The sequence below is a fragment of the Amaranthus tricolor genome, chromosome 1 (genome assembly GCF_026212465.1).
Source record: "Amaranthus tricolor cultivar Red isolate AtriRed21 chromosome 1, ASM2621246v1, whole genome shotgun sequence".
Taxonomy (NCBI): domain Eukaryota; kingdom Viridiplantae; phylum Streptophyta; class Magnoliopsida; order Caryophyllales; family Amaranthaceae; genus Amaranthus; species Amaranthus tricolor.
The window spans coordinates 4,256,870-4,274,695 of record NC_080047.1 but is presented as its reverse complement, the minus strand read 5'-3'; the positions used below and the strand labels follow the sequence as shown (position 1 = coordinate 4,274,695).

Genomic DNA, 17,826 nt, shown 5'->3' with positions numbered 1-17,826 from the left:
GAATTTTTTGAGTTGCAAATTTAAAGAGATAAAAGTAGTATAATTTTAAAATTTCAAATAATTACCGAAATTTATAAATTACTAAAAATACAAAATAAATACCAATAAAATAAACAAAATATAAAAAGATATATTAAAATCCTAAAAATCCCATCCTATAAAATATAAAATAAAAATAATTTATTATTATTTACTTACTATTTCGAGAGAATACTAAAATAGTAATAATAAGATCAAAAAAACACGAACCAAAATACGGATAAAAAGGTTTTAATGCCGGAATTTCTGCTGTAACTTGTCGGTTTTAATTGTCTGCTAAATACTCATTAAAAGGTTAGACAAAGAATTTAAAAAACGCAATGGTCCAAAACCCAGCTATATAAACAATGCAAAAGAATATGCTAAATCATTACGAACCTACATTTGCTGTTCAGGCTCTTCCCCTTTTCTCACATTTTCTATTTTTTAATCATTTTTCCTTTTATTTAACTTTTTTTGCAAAGAATTTTGGCTTTTAATTTTACTTATCATCATTATAATAACTTTGTTCAGGGGGCAAAGAGCTACAGAAAAGCCAAGGAAGGTTCTTTTCTGCATCAAATCCTATTCTTTAATAAGTGCATATCAAGTTTTCAACTTTCTGCTCTTTTTCTTTCTTCTTTACTCTATTTTCTACCAATTTCCACTTGTTTAAAGGTTTTCTGTATTGGGTTTTTTGTGTTAGTATTGAAAGTGTGTTTAAGAGTTTAATGTCTAGACCATTAGAGCATGATTACATTGGGTTTTCAGAGGTTTCTTCAATGGAAAACTCTGTTTCCATCCTTTCTTCTAAGCCAAAATCATCTAAAAATGGCTTGAAGACTGAGTTGAGTCTTGGGTTACCAGGTTCTGAGTCACCAGAAAGGAAACCTAGTTATGGGGTTACTATTTTTGGTAAGGATTTTGATGGAAAAACCCAAAATGGGTATTCAAGTGGATCACTAAAGAACACTTCTTCTGGTGCAAAAAGGGGTTTTTCTGTTGCTATTGATGGTTGTGAGAAATGGGTTTTCTCCATTAATGGAGATTCTGACACTAATTTGAGTATAGATGGTGGTTTGTACTCTCCTAGGGGTGGGCAAGGTGGTAAGAATTTTACTAGTGTGGGGAATAACAGTTCTCAGAAATCGGTTCACCGGAAAGAATTGACTGTCCCTACTATTCCTAAACCTGTTCAAGAAAAGCAGAAACAAGAATCTGCTTCTAATGAACATGGTAATGACCATGCAGCTAAGTGAGTATTCTCTATGTTTTATTTAAGTTCTTAAATGAATTGAGTTCTTTTGCATAGGCTTATTATACTTCCTCTGTTGTGAAATACCATCTACATAACGATGTTTGACACTATGAATCGTTTAAGCTTATTTTTATTTTATATATTGCGGCGAATGGGTAAGGGAATGGGTAAGGAAGAATATAGTCAAGTGGGGGATATTGCTTGAATTGTCTAATTGCATAAAGTTTGTAATTTTTAGATGTGCATAGTTCAATATATAAATGATCAAAATAACACATTGGACCGAAACGAATAGTAAAATTGATCTATTGGTTCATATGGCAGATCCCAATTTTTTCGGGATTAAGACTTTGGCATTTGTTGTTGTATGCTTGTTGCCTGCTTTCTTCACAATTTTTAGTGTATTGTTAACTGAAATGTGATGTTCTACTGTTCTTGTTTTGATGGATGATCCATTAGTTTTTACATAGTTTTCTCCATTGAACCAATTGTTATACATTTAGTGTTCTGCATCCTTAGACCCTAAAAGTAGAAGGATCCATGTTGCTTTTGAACTTGTCTGTTTGCTTGGACTTCGAAGTATCCAACAACAGGTAAGATCTATGCTGCATGGCCTTTTATATTGGCATGCATACTTAACCACATCAATTTTGGGTGAGAAGTTTGTCACATGATTCACTAATCTTCTTGCGAATGTCGAATCAAATAAGTGAATTATGGTTGGTTTTGGGCTATTTTAGGATCATTTTGAGCGAATCGCGAATTCAAAAGCCGAATTAACTGGCGAATTATGTTATACAAACACAATATTTCAACCTAGGCCTGAAAAATAGGTAATCCTGTAAACTGGAGTCCATGTAATGCAAAATTTGAGAAAATTTGAGGATATCACAACAAACTAAAAATATTGAATTCAATGCATTATGTAGAAATAGAAAGCTATTCTTTCTGATTCTTTCACTTTTGGTGCTTTTTTTTATGTGTATGTGGGCTTGTGGAGTACTGAAACATTGTTTGCAACAGAGCACAGGTTGTGGGATGGCCACCAATTCGATCTTTTCGTAAGAATACTCTGGCTTCTACTTCTGTGAAGAACAATGAGCAGACGGAGGAGAAATCAACAGCTTCATGCCTATATGTCAAGGTTAGTATGGATGGTGCTCCATACTTGAGGAAGGTTGACCTCCAAACCTATAGGAATTATATGGAACTGTCTTCTGCGCTGGAGAAGATGTTCAGCTGCTTTATATCAGGTGACTTGTCTCATTGGTTTTGGTTTGGTCATCTAGATTGCGATAATTGCCTCATCGGGACTGATAAACATTGCGATTTTCGACCACCATAGCCTGAAAGGGCAGTGACTTTCCTGTAATTTTATCTTGAAGAGAAATTGTAAACCCAAAAGAAATTGTAAAAACAAGTAACAAAGAATAGTCTGAATTGCACCAACTGAATGTTTAGTAGGTGATAAGTCCTATGTTACTCGGACTCTGCATTTCGCTTCACGTACCTGTGTCCGATCCTTGATGCTCGGACATTGGTATGACACTTAGATACTTCATCTTAGGCGTAAAGTTGAATATTTAGACGTATCCAACACTTGGACACATACCAGTATCCAGCATCCGACATCAGTACCCGAGTCCTAGGTGATTACATATAAATTTCGCAGACTGTGGTAATGTAGTAGTAAAGTATGTTTCTACTGTCTTCCGTTTCTTTTTATCAACTGTCCTCAAGAGTCGCTGACTTTGTAGATGCTGTTGTATAGTAAAGGAATTTTATAAAAAACAAATAGGGGTAGATGGAGAAGGAACACCTTAAGTCCATGACCATTGCCTGGAGGCTGTCGTTTAAAATCATAAGCTTTACTTTCGTTCATTACTGTCTACCAAATGAGCCTTAATGCACATACTAATGGTGATGATAGTTCACATGAATATACCAAGAGTACACGAGTTTGCTGCAAAACAAAGTGAATATAGTGGCAACTATTACCATAAATCTCGGTTCAAATCTGAGCATCAGTAATTGCTAGTCCCCATGGGATGCGAACCTCATGTTGTCTGTCAACTGTCAAGTGCACGCATGCGTAGTTTTGCGATATTCTGGTGAATATGTGGAGCTTGAAAGCGTTCATATCTCAAGAAGAGTCGACGATGATATGAAATAACGAGCTTCCACATCATGCATTAACTTTTTGACATTGTCTGAGTCAACTTGAAGCTGACCAATTTGGTGATGACTATTGTTCAGGTCAGTATGGTTCCAAAGGCCAGGGAAAGCAAGATGGATTGAGCGAGAGTCAATCAACAGATCTCCAAAATGCCGAGTATGTTCTGACATACGAAGACAAGGATGGTGATTGGATGCTAGTTGGTGATGTCCCTTGGAGGTAAGTGTTCATGGTTTTGCCTTCAGCTCTGTTCATTTTAGACTTACACCGAAGAAAATGCCTTTATTCAAAGGTTTTGGGCCTCAGGGGTCACAAATTTCTGCTTGATTGTCTGGTTTTCAGATCAGTGTCACATGATTCACTAATCTCTTTGCGAATTGCGAATTGAAAAAAGCTAATTATGGTCGGTTTTGAGCTATTCTTGTGCAACTTAAGCAAATCGCGAAATCAAAAACCGAATTAGCTAACGATCATGTTACACTGTTTCAGATATATACATTACCCAGTGTAGTTTATTGGTTCCGACCTGGGCATAGTTTGGGGGGCCGAATGTATGCAACATTTCTTTGTAAAAGCTAAGAGGGTATTAAAACATCTATATTAGTATATCATTGTATATATCTACTTATGTTTTTGTAAATTGTTCAGTTGCTAATACTTACTACCTTTACAAAAGGTATCAAACCATTAGAGAAAATTGACATTTGACAGTTGACATGTCTGATGGCATCAAATTGCTAATCTGATCTGTTCAATTTGATGATGTTTTCCACTTATTCCCCAGCTCTTTTTTTCCCTCTTTAGTGGGTTGAAAGTGTACCTTCAAAAGTTGAGGGAATAATATCACTTCCAAATCTATGGACTAAATGGTCTCAAGCTTGTGATTCTTGACAATTTCAAGTCATCTTGACATATCTAACCCCACCTTAATAATGTTCACAACCTGGAGAAATTATGTTCTAACAATCCTTGTTATCTTTTTATCAATCATGATTAGGAAATAGCTATTGACGGGTTTTTCTAACCTTGCTGAGAGAGTATATAACATATCTTAGAGCTTCAACCATCAAATCTCGTCCACCATCATTTTAACATCTTGCATCCACAATTCTATCCCACAAGACTCTCGTGTGTGGGGGCATGATAGATATATGACATAGGGTCAGAGCTTCAACCGTCAGTTTAAGCTTTTGGTTGAGTTGGTTCCTTGACACTTAGTTGAATGCTTGAATCACGAAGTTACGGTTTGTGATGATGGTTTTTGTGAACTGTTTTGGTGTAACAGGATGTTCACGGAGAACTGCAGGAAACTTCGGATCATGAAAGGATCAGAAGCTATCGGACTAGGTATAACAATTGTAAGAATAATGAAATAAGTTTTTGCTCAATGAAAAATATTCTTCAAATTAACCTTATATTCTTGTTGAAAGCTCCAAATGCAGCTGAAAAGTTAAAGACTGAAGCCTGAGAAAAGCGAAGACAGCATCAAAGGTATTAAAGCAAGGAGGCATCTAGTGGAACACAAGGAGCCTTCATGAGGTTTTGAGTTTAGGAGTGTTTTGGTCTTTATCTAGATTTGATGTCTCTAAGAATGGTGTGTACTAGAAAAAAAATACATTATTGTAGACATATTTCAAGGTTTTATATTAAATATCAGTTTGAGTGTGCATAGATTACTACTATCTTGAGTTTTTTACATTGAAAATGGAAAAAAAAGGCACCCAAAGAATAAATTCTTAAGTATGAATGTCATGGTCATTACTAGTCGAGGTCTGATCATATCCATACCCCGGGTTAAACTTCGAGGACTAGCACCAAAAAAGTGAATGCGCGATAAGATTGGATACCCTCTATTTGTTTCGTCGTAATTATTTTTTATCCCGAGAGAATTCTGTAAGGAAGATGTAAAATTAATCCTTCCTATAGGTGATGAGAATCAAACCCGAACTACTAGATCTACCAACCCAACCCATGATTCTCCATTGTAATGAAGTATTAATTACTGCATACCGACTAAAATCTTGCAAAATCTAAAAAAGTGGAGAAAAAATCAAGTGGTACCTACAGATAGCATTCAAGATGAACAAGTAGACATTCAGAAGACACAGTGTCCAGCAAATATTGCCTAACCAAAGAAAGTCAAAAAGTAAAAGATAGAAAGCTTATAATAAACATCATAACAATCAACAAAAGAAATCAATTAGACTAACTCAATAATTATGTAGGTTAGGGAAAGGAAAATTATGAGCTATGATTACAAAACTCGAACGTTGAGGAACACTTGAGGTAAAAAAAGGAAATATCGATGCTGAAGATCGACTACAAACGATGTTTACTGCCTATATATCTCTGACAATACTAAGATTCAGGTTCGGAAATTTGAACATAAACCATCTGAGTGTATCCATTAAATACAGATGTTTCAAGTCTACCAAGACCGAGCCTTTGGAAGAGGCCGTATCGACCATCTTCAACAATAGGTGGTACAGAACGTGCGGGATCATATCTTGTTTGGTGAGTTAGAGATGGACCGGCTACAGGTGGAACTTCCCAATATACCTCTAGAATTGATTCCACAAATCTACTGTTCTGGAAGTGTTCTGAGTATGTGATTAACTTGTTGCTGTGGTTAAAGTCGTCTCGCATGTACCCTCTGACACCCCACCACGATTCACCAGGCCCACAGAGTTCATCGATATCCATGGCTTTTTCCCAGAAAGGTTTCCTTTTAGCTCTTATTCTAGCTTCATCACCGTCTTTAAAACAACTGTGGCCACCACCTAAAGTAAAATAAATACAGAAAAACGGAAAATCTGGTTTAAGAATGAGCAAGAGGTGAATCGTGACTTGTAAGACTATAAGGATTAGCAACACCAGTAATTATGTTTTTTGAATAAATAGACTTTTTAACTGTAACAAACAAGCGAGATTCTGAGCAAAATCCGTTTCGAATAAACACCAGTAATCACTTGAATTAAAGATATGAATAGAGGGAGAAGGGACTGGAAGGGCCCAAAGGGGGTTAGGAAATTCTAAATAAATTTCGAGTTTTGAAAGGGAATAAGCTACGACAGATGAAAATTGGTGCAACAGCACACTGAACTTTACCTCTTATATAGGTTTGATCACAGATTTGTCTCAAGGAGTAATGATCTCCGGTTCCTGTGTCGTAATTATCTTCAAAAATAATATGTCTGAAACCGGCTTTTAGAGCTTGCTGCAATCTACCAACCGATATGTCAAGAGAAGAGCGAGCACTTCGTTACTGACTTGGATGAAAAAATAAAGGGAAATAATAAACACTGCCAAGGTGAACACAGTCAATTAATACCTTTTTAATTCACTCTGATGGTCATCAAAGAAGATAAGAACTCGACTTAGATCGGTAACACCATGTTTCTTCATAACACTTTTCCAATCAATGTTTCCGAAATCTACGAAGCCTTTTCCTGCAAAGTATGTGCAATTTCGATCAACATATGCTGGACCCTTGACTAGATACTTCTCGGGATGACGTGGTGTAACTGATATGATTCTAGTTCCTGGCAAAGCCTGACGGAGTACCCAGGTGGAATGCCCTTTAAAAGCACCGCTTTCTATCATAAGGTCCGGTTTCAGCCATCGAGCAACAAACCAGAGTCCAAAGCTATGGTCAAATCCCATGCCATACATGTTATTTTTTATTGGTCGAGTTTCGTATATAGGCACAAACTCTTCTAAAGCACTTTGCAGATCCTTGGACGTCCATTCCACTGTTTTTCCATGTTTCGATCTGCCTTTTGCCAACAAGAACAATTAAATTGGTGCATACAGTAAGGCATTGGTGAATTTCTGGTACATAATCATACACCATAAGTCTCAAACAAAAAGGATATTGACATTTCGCATAGAAAATATCAACGTGAAAAGGCATATAAGACAAACAAATTGAAATAGCAAACCTAAGAAACCTAAAAAACATTCAAGCTACTAAAAGGTTACCGTAACTAAGTTCATTGTGCTTCATCAAGCATGGTGGAAGTCCTTAAGACCATAATTAGACGGGAAGAGTGGACGAAAAAAGGAGAGAGAAGCATACGGATGAGGTTTCCCTCATCTGGAAAGCAAATGGGGAGAGGAGGGAACTGGAGGGCCCATACAGTTTGTTGGCAACGAATATTTCTAACAAAGGAAAGAATTGGAAGAAAACTCATCATTTTGCCCTTTCTTCCCCTTCATCACTTTGTACTCTCCTCCCCTTCCGTACTCTTCTCTTCCTTCCTAATAGTGTATCCTAATGCAGTATAATAGTTAAAACTCACTCCACAAACCATCAACTTGTTTAGATCAAAACCTAATAAAAGATTTACAAATAACATACATTGTGGGTTTCACTGCAAAGTAATCTCAAACTCATTAACATCAGCCCCTCATAAGGTGAAGTGATGATATCAAAATATTGTTACATACAGATGGTTCAATTAATCTACCAAGCAAAAACCAGATGCTTATCCTCATACAAGAGTGCAAATAAAAAAATACTTGATTAGTCAGGTTCAAAAATAAATTTACGAAAGTGACTTTAAGTACGAGTTTGTCAAATCGACACAACCTAGTTAGTTATTACTCATTGGAACAGACTAGTCTCTCTCCCTAATCTGTCAGATATGCTAAAAACTGGACTGTTTATGGAACTTTAACATCAAAATTTCTAAGAAACCACAAAAGTATTAACATCCTATAACTGTTTACATCGAGCAATATCTATGAGCAATACCCAATTCTTGCTTCTAAATTTCTCTCCCTTAAATAAAATGGAACACACTAAACCAACACAAATTTAGAGCTAAGGCCCCAATACTTCATATGTAGCCTAAGGGCTATATAATCATTGATTATATAACCAAAATTAGCATTAAATTGAGAATTTATCAACAAATTATGCGTCAATGGGTATAATTTTATCAATTTTTAGCTCCTTATATTTTCCAATTAAAACAATATTTGACACGTTTAACTAAGTTTAATTTCTCAAGAATTACATAAATACGCAATCATCTTACCCAATTGTTATTCAATTGGACTTGTAACGGAAGCAACTTAACCAAAAGCTTAAGTTGATGGTTGAGGCCCCGGGCCATGTTATATACTCTAATACGCCCCCTCATACGAGAACCCTAGTGTAAATCAGCACAAGCCTTCACGCTGACTTTATACCATGTCAAGAAACCAACTCCGCTTAAATTGATGGTTGAAGGCCCAGTTAATTGTTATATACTCTAACAGGATTCGCACCGGCAACAGAAGCACACACATTGATAGAGAGATCATAACGTTAAACACCTCATCTAAGAAAATACCAAAAATAAGCTATATATACCCCGATTTAAAAAAGGAAAACCCAGGTAGAAAGCATCAAAAAGAGATAAAAATCTTTAACAAAAACTATCACCCACATTGAGATCCAGCTTCATTCATTCACTGATTCTATCAAAAATAAGTTATCCCAGATTCAAAAAGGTAAACCCATACATAACACATCAACAAAAAACACAAATCTTCAACAAAAATTATCACCCACACTCAGATCCACCTTAATTTATTCATACAAAAACCATTCAACAAAACAAAAAGATATAAAGAGATAGAGTAGCTTACACCAAGGAACACCAAGAGATCCAAAATCCGATTCAAGTCCATCAAACCCAAAAAAAGCGAACCGAGAATGAGTAGCCGAAGAAGAAACGCAAACAAGAGAACGAGAATAGAAAACGATGGTAGAAGTGATTAGAACGAGTATAAAAGCGAAAGCAAGACAAGGCCAAATAAGGGTATAACGAGTAACAAAATTGATAAAACGAGTGGAAAATGGGATAAACTTTTTGGTTTTAGACTCATCATCGGATTCATCGTTTTCGTTACCGTCATCTGAAACTGCAGCTCGTCGAGAAGAATGCATTCGTTCTTGAACTCCTTCTCTCTCCATTGTTTAAGGGTTGTTGTGGAAGTGTGAAGAGTGTGATGAAGTGGGAAAGACTGAAGAAGAAGCTACCTGAATGGGTTTGGTTTGTTTGGAGTTGGGGTAGATTTTGGGAGATGAGAAGTGAGAATGTAGATTTTGTTATATTAATGAATTATATTAAGTATCAATTAATTAATTAAGTAATTATGATAACTAATGATGTAGATTTTTTATGTGATATATACTTTGGATTTTTTGGAATTTTATTTGGGAGTTAGATTTTTTTTTTTACTTTTGAAAAATTGGAAATGGAATTCTCATTTTTAAGTGATTTGCTATTAATTCTTAAATAATTGGGTTTTATTTAGATTTCTAACCATCTAGTACCTAAGTGAAAATTGTGAATGTGATATATGGTTTAAATTTTATTTAATCATGGGTTATTAATTTATATGGATTAATTAGCACAACAAAATTAACTAAAATAATACATAAATTGTTGTACGAGATGGTCTCACCGAAAGACACGTCTCATTGATGAGTTAAATAATTCATCTTATATATATTATGAGAATATAAACTTCTTTAGATTGTTTTATCGAGATAATCTCTTAAAAGAATTGCTCAAAATATCATTTAAGAAGGTCTCAACGTTGTATTGTACTAAATTGGATTAAATAGTGCAATTAAACTAATTTAGAAAAATTAATTTTATACTTGGATTGTTTCTATTTTTTAGTTTAAATAATTGCTTCTCCAAAATAAACAAGTTTAATCCAACTTTTTTAAAAAAAAAAAACTAAATCCAATACAAGTTTTGTTGGAATTTCTAAAATTGATTTTTACACAAATTTTATGGTCTCAATATGTTTTAAATTGTTAAACTAATTATCATTTAAAGTAATTAAAATATTTACTTTATAATTTAAAATATTCACCTATAAATGTTTTATTTTAACATGTTTTGAAATTTAAACATTACACAATTACTCTTTAATATTAAGACCCTAAGGGGTGTTTCCTGTTTGTTATGTGAGGGTAAAAAGGTGGAAATGAGAATTGTTAAGTAAAGTAATTTAATTCTGTAGAATATAATGCAATAATGCATGTTTAGGTGTTTTTGGTCTCGGTTACTTTTGTACAATTAAAATTTTAAGGTTTAGTTGTATTTTGATTGGATTATATTTGATTTGAAAATGGGATTATTGTTATTGTTGATTTGTTTAGACTGTCGCCTCCTCTTCATTATTTGCGCTTGTCAGTCGGGCTACTCGTCTGGTGGCCGGCAGCGGTGGTTGCTTCTGTCAATTTGCTGCGCTGCCAGCCTACCACCTTGCTCACTCTTTATTCACTGTTTTGGACTGTTGCTCCCTTTGATCTTTCATTCTTCCCAATAATCATATGGTAAGGGAACAAGAGTTATTATAAGGGATATAATATTCCTTTAAGAGTAATTGTTGATTAGAATAAGTAATATGATTATTGTTGCTTGAAATCATAAAAAGAAGTAAAGGGATTTAATAAAAAGAGGAAACAGTTGTAATGAGGAAAAATGTATTAATGAAAGAATCAAGTATTTAGGAGGTTAACACTATAAAATGTGATGACTTATAGTAAAATGTGTTAGACAAATAAGATTATTTTTGTCCCAAAAATATCCTGAAATAGAAAGATTAATAATAGGAAGACTTTGTAAATTTTCATTTGGGAAAAAAAGAGAAGAATAGATAAAAAAGGAGGGAATAGATATCCCGCTGCTCCCTGTCCCCTGATTTTGTTACATTTATTATTTTGATCGGTATCAACTCTCAACGTGGTTTGCCGGTTTCTACATTACCTCATTTAGACATGACCCCACTAGTATACCCCTTTAAAACCTATATTTGTTTTTTTCTCCAAAAATAAGGCCTGGTTAGTGTGGAAAGACAATGGACTAGTGAAGTATTGTGTTTATTTTGTTGCTTTTATTGCTACTCTGTTACTGTCTGGATTTGAAATCATAAATGGATGGTGTTTAAGTGTTCTTGTTATAACTGATGTAAGAAAGAAAGCGTAAAAATTGACAAAATCAAAACACACAAAATTTACGTGGTTCACCGACAATCTCAATTCATAACAGACCTATCCCAAAAACTTGCCCAACCAAATGATCGAAAGTACACTGATGAGATCTGAGTTAATGTTCAAAAACATGCAGGAACAATACAAAAATAACAGATAGTACTCCATATAAAATTTCCTTCAGAGTTCCGATTATGTTGCCTTATACAATATCATATATAGAAAATGGATATATAGAAGCTCAAACATCAAGATCATAGATATCCTCCATCAAACTGTCCCTATTAGTCAAAAAGTTCAGCATGCCAGAATCAACCACTTTGCTCTCCTTCTTGAGCTCTCATATAAGCCTTATGCTTATTAAGTAGCTCTGTGACCGTGCGATTATTGCTTGCAGTGGTCGATTGGTAATTCTCAGCTGGATCACTTATACCTTTGTAGCAAGTCTGCGCAACAGCAAGTAAAGTAGCAAATTTGTTTCTGACCAGCAACTTGTTAGCTTCGGCGGGGTACAGTATTTTGTAAAATTGGGGATAATCAACTCGAGTTATTGCGGCATAAGCCCTGGCCAGAGCGACAATCTCAGAAGCCACCCTGCTATCAGTTAAAACTGGAGATTCCGTTGAGATTAAAGTATCCATAATGAAAATTAATGCCGACATCTCCGTCCATGCAAGGATGTCCATAAGATAATTGCACACTCGACCGATTGGGTTCAGTGTTTTTTCGTTTGCGATGACAACCTCCAGCATAGCCCTTCGTATAGTGTCATTAGCTCCAATCATCCTCCGAATTATGGTAGCAGAGTCTAAAGTTAAGACAATCTTAAAGTCAGGACTATCTTCCATTATGTCTGCTCGGGCACTGATTTCTTTGCCTCTACGACTCATGAAAGCTGTATAACTTTGAGCAGATATATTCTTGTAGAGCACAACCACCAGCTGACCGAAATACATTGCTACTGATGACATGTCCATCCATGCCGATAGGGTTGTGCCTGCTTCTGCCCTGACTGCATCATCAATCTCATTTATCAAATACCCCAGTTGAGTGAAATGCTCTTCAAAGATAGGCTTCATACCCGGCAATATTGCAATTACGGCAGAGGCATACATAGCACATCTCTCCATTTCAGACAAAGTTACATTGTTGATTTCGTTGGTGCAGGTCTTAACAATCTTTGAAAAGTTCACAGGTTCTTTAGTGACCCATATGTCCACAGAAGCATTCGTTGAAAAGTAATTTATTGTGTAATTTGCGCCGGCTACCTGAATGGCTGGGTACTTAGCTATCATTCCTCCTAAGACACTTCTTCTGGGTCTCGTACCTCCTCTATTAAGCCTGGTTTCCTCCATGGTAATTTCTCGTGTAGGTTCAGCCATCTCTTTTCACTCAAATGTGTGGATTTTGACTTTAATTAATATTTTGTAAAGAGAACTTGAACTAAAACAACAAGGTTGGAATTTCTGGTTATTATTGTAAAATTGAGTTTTCGTTTGTTTCTCAGGTGATGACCAGATTCTATACCCTTTAACCCCTTCCATGCCAATAGGGTTGTGCCTGCTTAGAGTAATCTGCGGGCTTACCAGACCAAACTTCATAAGGAGTTTTCAGATGAATACCAGTGTGAGGTCAACGTTCTGCTACACTGTTTTGCTGCGGTGTATTTGATCTGCTATAAACTGAAACTATTCCTCCCCGTGAATTTGTCAATCTTCACATTCATCACAGACATCTTTCTTACCAAAAAATATATTTAGCTTTGATGTAAGAAAGAAAGCATAAAAATTGACAAAATCAAAACACACAAAATTTACATGGTTCATCAACAATTTTATTACTAGAGAAAACCCAAAATACAAAAATTGGCTAGGTTATAGAAAATAGGAGTTCATAAATTACTCCAATATAAAAAACCTTAACCAAAATAGATTTTTGGGATAATGTAAAACTAATGCCCAAGACTCCTTTTATAAGGAGAAGAATAACAAGCCTTTGTTATTCTTCCAATGTGGGATAATGAGAAACATTAATCTTCCAATGTGGGATAATAAAAAACATCAATCTTTCAATGTGGGATAATGACAAACATCAATCTTCCAATGTGGGATTCAAGACATAACCTTACAGTTCTATTGATATCTTGTTGGCTCATTAGTCACTAGTCATAGCTAGGAAGTTAAAGCATGCTCCTTTTGTAATGTTTGTAGGTCATTTAAGAATGTTTGTGTTGCTATCTAAGTTAATTAAGTAGCTTTAAGTTGATACAAGTAGGCTTAAAGTTCTACTTTATTTATTGTAGGCTCCTAGTGTTAAAGAGGTGTGTAGACCTGTTCATGGTAATTGTTTGTGACTTGTAATTGGTACAAGCAGCCATGAAGTTGGATGTTGATGTCCTTAGATATCTTTCCAAAGATGATTTTCGGGTACTCACTGCTGTTGAGATGGGCATGCGCAATGTAAGCGATATTTCTCTCATTCATCCTCTCTATGTGGTCTTTGAAATACCATTTTGCCTTCCTTTTCTAAATTTTATTGTTTTGACTGTCGCAGCATGAAATTATCCCATCTGAGCTCATTGATCGCATTGCTTCCCTCAAGTAATTAATTCTTGTTCAATTTCTCAATCTCATTAGCGAGTGTTTTGATGTTTATCATGGTACTGTAACTAAATTGGTGTAAGGAACTAAAAATCTTATTCATGTTGGCATGGAGGTATTTATAAGGTGATGAAGAATTTGCTTAAGCACAAGCTGCTGCATCATGATTCTTCTAAGTGTTAGTTACTGCCTTGCTCTTTTTTGCTATCAGCACTGTGTATGTGGTGTATAACCCCTTGTTTTTGTAATTTGATAATGTGGGCTTTTTTCTGTAGATGATGGTTTCAGATTAACATACCTTGGGTATGATTTCCTTGCGTTTAAGACATTAGTCAATCGTGGTGTGTTCAGTTCCGTTGGTCGTCAAATTGGAGTTGGAAAGGAGTCTGGTAAATGTTTTTGTTAGGTTATTTAGAGAATTCCACTCCTTTTGTTTCTCCCAGTGTTACCTAGTTGCTAGTTGCTACTTAATTTGCTGTAGTAATTCACAGTTTGCCTTTTTGGGCTAAACTTCACTTATTTGCAATTTGCATTTTGCATTGGCTTGGAGATCTATGAATTAGGTGACACTGGTTTCTACTGTTGTATAATGAAGTATTTTGACTTGAACAACATTTTTTCGGTGGGATTTAGATATTTTTGAGGTAGCCAATGAGGATGGTACAATTATGGCGATGAAGCTCCACAGACTAGGAAGAGTTTCCTTTAGAGCTGTCAAATCTAAACGTGACTACTTGAAGCACAGGAGTAGTTATAACTGGCTCTAATCTCGTCTGGCTGCTTTGAAAGAGTTTGCATTTAGGAAGGTTTGTCTTAATTGATCTCGCATTGATGTTGTTTGTTAGGTTAACTGTTATCTTGATATTTGCCACTTGCTTTGATAGGCATTAGAAGACCATGACTTTCCTGTACCAAAAGCAGTTGACTGCAACCGTCATTGTGTGATTATGTCCCTTGTCCAAGGCTATCCACTGTAAGTGTCGTTCGTTTATTAGTATCTTAATAAGAAATCAATCAGTATTTTGTATCAGAAACATCCTCCACTAACGGCAATGGGATAATAGAATGACTTATGGTTGTGAATGTGGAATAAACTGAACATTTGTATTGCTTTTTTACTTCTCAGTAATTGATGCTAATTTTGTTAAGTAATAACTATTTTGTATTGTTATTCTTTATATGCTCACTTTTCCTTTTCCATTTGTCCTTCAATAGCTTTCTTTCTTTCTTCTGTCTTTCTCTCCCCCCCTTTTTCTCATTGTTTTAAATTGATGCTTATGGTGTAGAGGTAAGTTAAGTGCATTGTATCGCCCTTGTTCTTCGGATGGGATTTCTGCGATTAATTTGCTAATGACAAGTCGTGGATTAAGCTAAGCTAGTAAAGCCTTTGCTTTAGATAGAGATACATTACAAATGAGCAATGCATTTAATTCATAATCAGTGATTTTTGGATGAACTGTAAAAACTAAGCTTGAATATGATATTTGAATCAAATAAAAGAAATAGTGCATTGAAAGATTATGAAAAAGAAAACCAAGAAACTAAAAGCCTTTGCTAATGTTCTTTTCAATGTTCTTTCAAGACTGAGTTTCTGCGCCGAAGGATATGCTGTTGGACGTAGCTATTTTTACTTATATTGATTGGACATGACTGTTAATAAGCAAGTGATCTTGATTTTTAAATATGAGACTTAGAATTGGAATATTGCCTCGATTGGTCAAGAACTCAACAATGACTTGCCTGGATATGGTTCCACATGTAAGCATGATAATTGATAACAGGATTTATTTGTTATGCAGTTTTGTTCATATATTTTTGAGTGGTTCGTGGATTACAAATTTAGAGTGTTTATTAGAAATCAATGGTAGCATGGGGTAGTTTTTTCATGGGATAGTATTTTTACATTTTCGGATTGATATTATTTAGTTTTGAATCATAATAGACTAGAGCAAAATAACTAATTAAATCATTTGCACTCGTATTTCAGTGGGGCCTCTTGTGGTTTTTACGATCAAGGGTCAATTGGGAGCAAACTCTTTACAAGGGTATGGATACGTGTCCGCGTGTCTAAAATCTAAATTAAGAACAATACAATATTTTTAGTCCAAAATAAAGTGTCCAAGGGTCGTGCCCATGTCGTGAGTGCCAAAGATCCAATACGGGTGCTTAGTTAACATGAAGAGCCCGGGTAACAAAAAATCCAACTTCCTACTCTTGTGAGATGGAAGCTATTTCTTTGCCACTGGGGCAATGTATTGGTGTTATATTAGTTGGAACATACACCTTGTGACCTGTTGCTTTCCATTACTTCTAGTGTAGTTGGAAATTTGGGAACTCTTGAAGGTAAAGCAAGTACCAAAGCTACTATTTGTGGGTTTTTTTAGATCCTATTATATCATTGAGGCTTTGAAGGGGTTTGAAGTTTGATTCTGGTCACTGTAGGTTTGAAACAAGGTCAGAGTTATCATCATAAGGCTCTATGCTTTATGACTGTATTATCTCACTACTTTTCAAATGCTTCATTCTGCTTGGCTGTATTAAGGTTTTTGCTTTTGTTTTTCACTCTTTCTATTATCCCCGCCCCCCCCCCCCCATAAGGCTTTTGTTATTGCAATGGCTTGATGTCTATGTTAAAGAAATCATAAATACTGATGTTTATAAAAGATTGGAAGACGGAATACACTCCCAACAGCTAATATTTATGCTGAACCATTTCAACAATTTCAATGATGTCTATGTTAAACAATTTCAACACTTTCAACAATTAGCAGATTTAAGCTCACTTTTGAACTGCAGTCAAATGAGGCTGATGGTATAGAATATACAGACAACAGCAGGCCATGCTTCTCTATTTTAAAAGTTGCTGATTCATTAGATAAGGAGCTTTCTGCTAGTGGATTTGGCCAAAAGGACATTCTTTTCTTCTATAATCCCTGTTTCTGACAAACACACATGAGAAAAAAGGGATATACATGATTTTTTTGGCTTGGGATAGAGGAGAGTTAAAAAAACTATATTCATGAATCATGACTCAATGAAGCTCGTAACAACACTGCAGGGTATTCCATCATAACCTCATTAGTCTCTTTCTTGTCTGTCACTTGCTATTTCTTCTCTCGCAATTCGTATGCAGATGCTCCATCTATGATCCTCACCCTTTCAGATAGCCATAGACACAACTGAATGAGTAATTTTTTCACCTTGTGCATTTGATGAAATCATGAAATAATCGTTTCTGTGCTTTGGTATGAAACTCTTGAAATTTGAGTCTCTAGAGTTGCTTTTAGTCCTTTTTGTTGTTAAATGGAGACTCAAACTTGCTAGCACCATTGGACGAAGATGAATACGAGTCGAAGGGAGCTCATAGGTGGTGGTGTGCACAACCTCAAGGTGGAGCTTGCCTCGTGTACTCGTGATGCAGATGGAAACGAGTGTACTCGTGATGCAGATGGAAGTGAACTTGTGATGCTAGTTGAGCGTTATGATTGTTATACTTGGAAACGAGTATGTGATGGGTCTTAGTTGAAGACTTATCGGGATGGGTCTTGGTTGGAGATTTGTCGGGATGTATGGCTTATGCTTGAGCTTTGCATCGGGTTTTGACTTGAGAATGGTTTCGCTTCACTATGGTTTGATGAGGTAGTGGTTGACTACGTGTTTTCGTCAAGGTGGAGATTGTTGTTAAATGGTGACTCAAACTTGCTAGCACCATTGGAAGAAGATGAATACGAGTCGAAGAAGACCTCCGCGGGGCGCGTAGAAGACCGCGGGG

General features: G+C 35.6%; 2 protein-coding genes and 1 pseudogene across 2 annotated transcripts; 2 read left to right on the top strand and 1 right to left on the bottom strand.

The window, feature by feature from the left end:
- Positions 1 to 381: 381 nt before the first annotated feature.
- On the top strand, positions 382 to 5,194 carry LOC130819305 (auxin-responsive protein IAA27-like). The gene is made up of 5 exons (XM_057685311.1): positions 382 to 1,273; positions 2,300 to 2,529; positions 3,533 to 3,671; positions 4,738 to 4,799; positions 4,883 to 5,194. The coding sequence occupies exons 1-5, from the start codon at positions 750 to 752 to the stop codon at positions 4,918 to 4,920; spliced, it is 993 nt and encodes a 330-aa protein (XP_057541294.1). The 5' UTR covers positions 382 to 749; the 3' UTR covers positions 4,921 to 5,194.
- A 399-nt stretch (positions 5,195 to 5,593) lies between these two features.
- On the bottom strand, positions 5,594 to 9,563 carry LOC130819289 (uncharacterized). Its single transcript, XM_057685309.1, has 4 exons — positions 9,090 to 9,563; positions 6,784 to 7,228; positions 6,561 to 6,676; positions 5,594 to 6,232 (listed from the first exon to the last, which is right to left on the bottom strand). The coding sequence occupies exons 1-4, from the start codon at positions 9,415 to 9,417 to the stop codon at positions 5,811 to 5,813; spliced, it is 1,311 nt and encodes a 436-aa protein (XP_057541292.1). The 5' UTR covers positions 9,418 to 9,563; the 3' UTR covers positions 5,594 to 5,810.
- A 4,266-nt stretch (positions 9,564 to 13,829) lies between these two features.
- LOC130799920 (uncharacterized) lies at positions 13,830 to 15,115 on the top strand (annotated as a pseudogene).
- Positions 15,116 to 17,826: the final 2,711 nt, after the last annotated feature.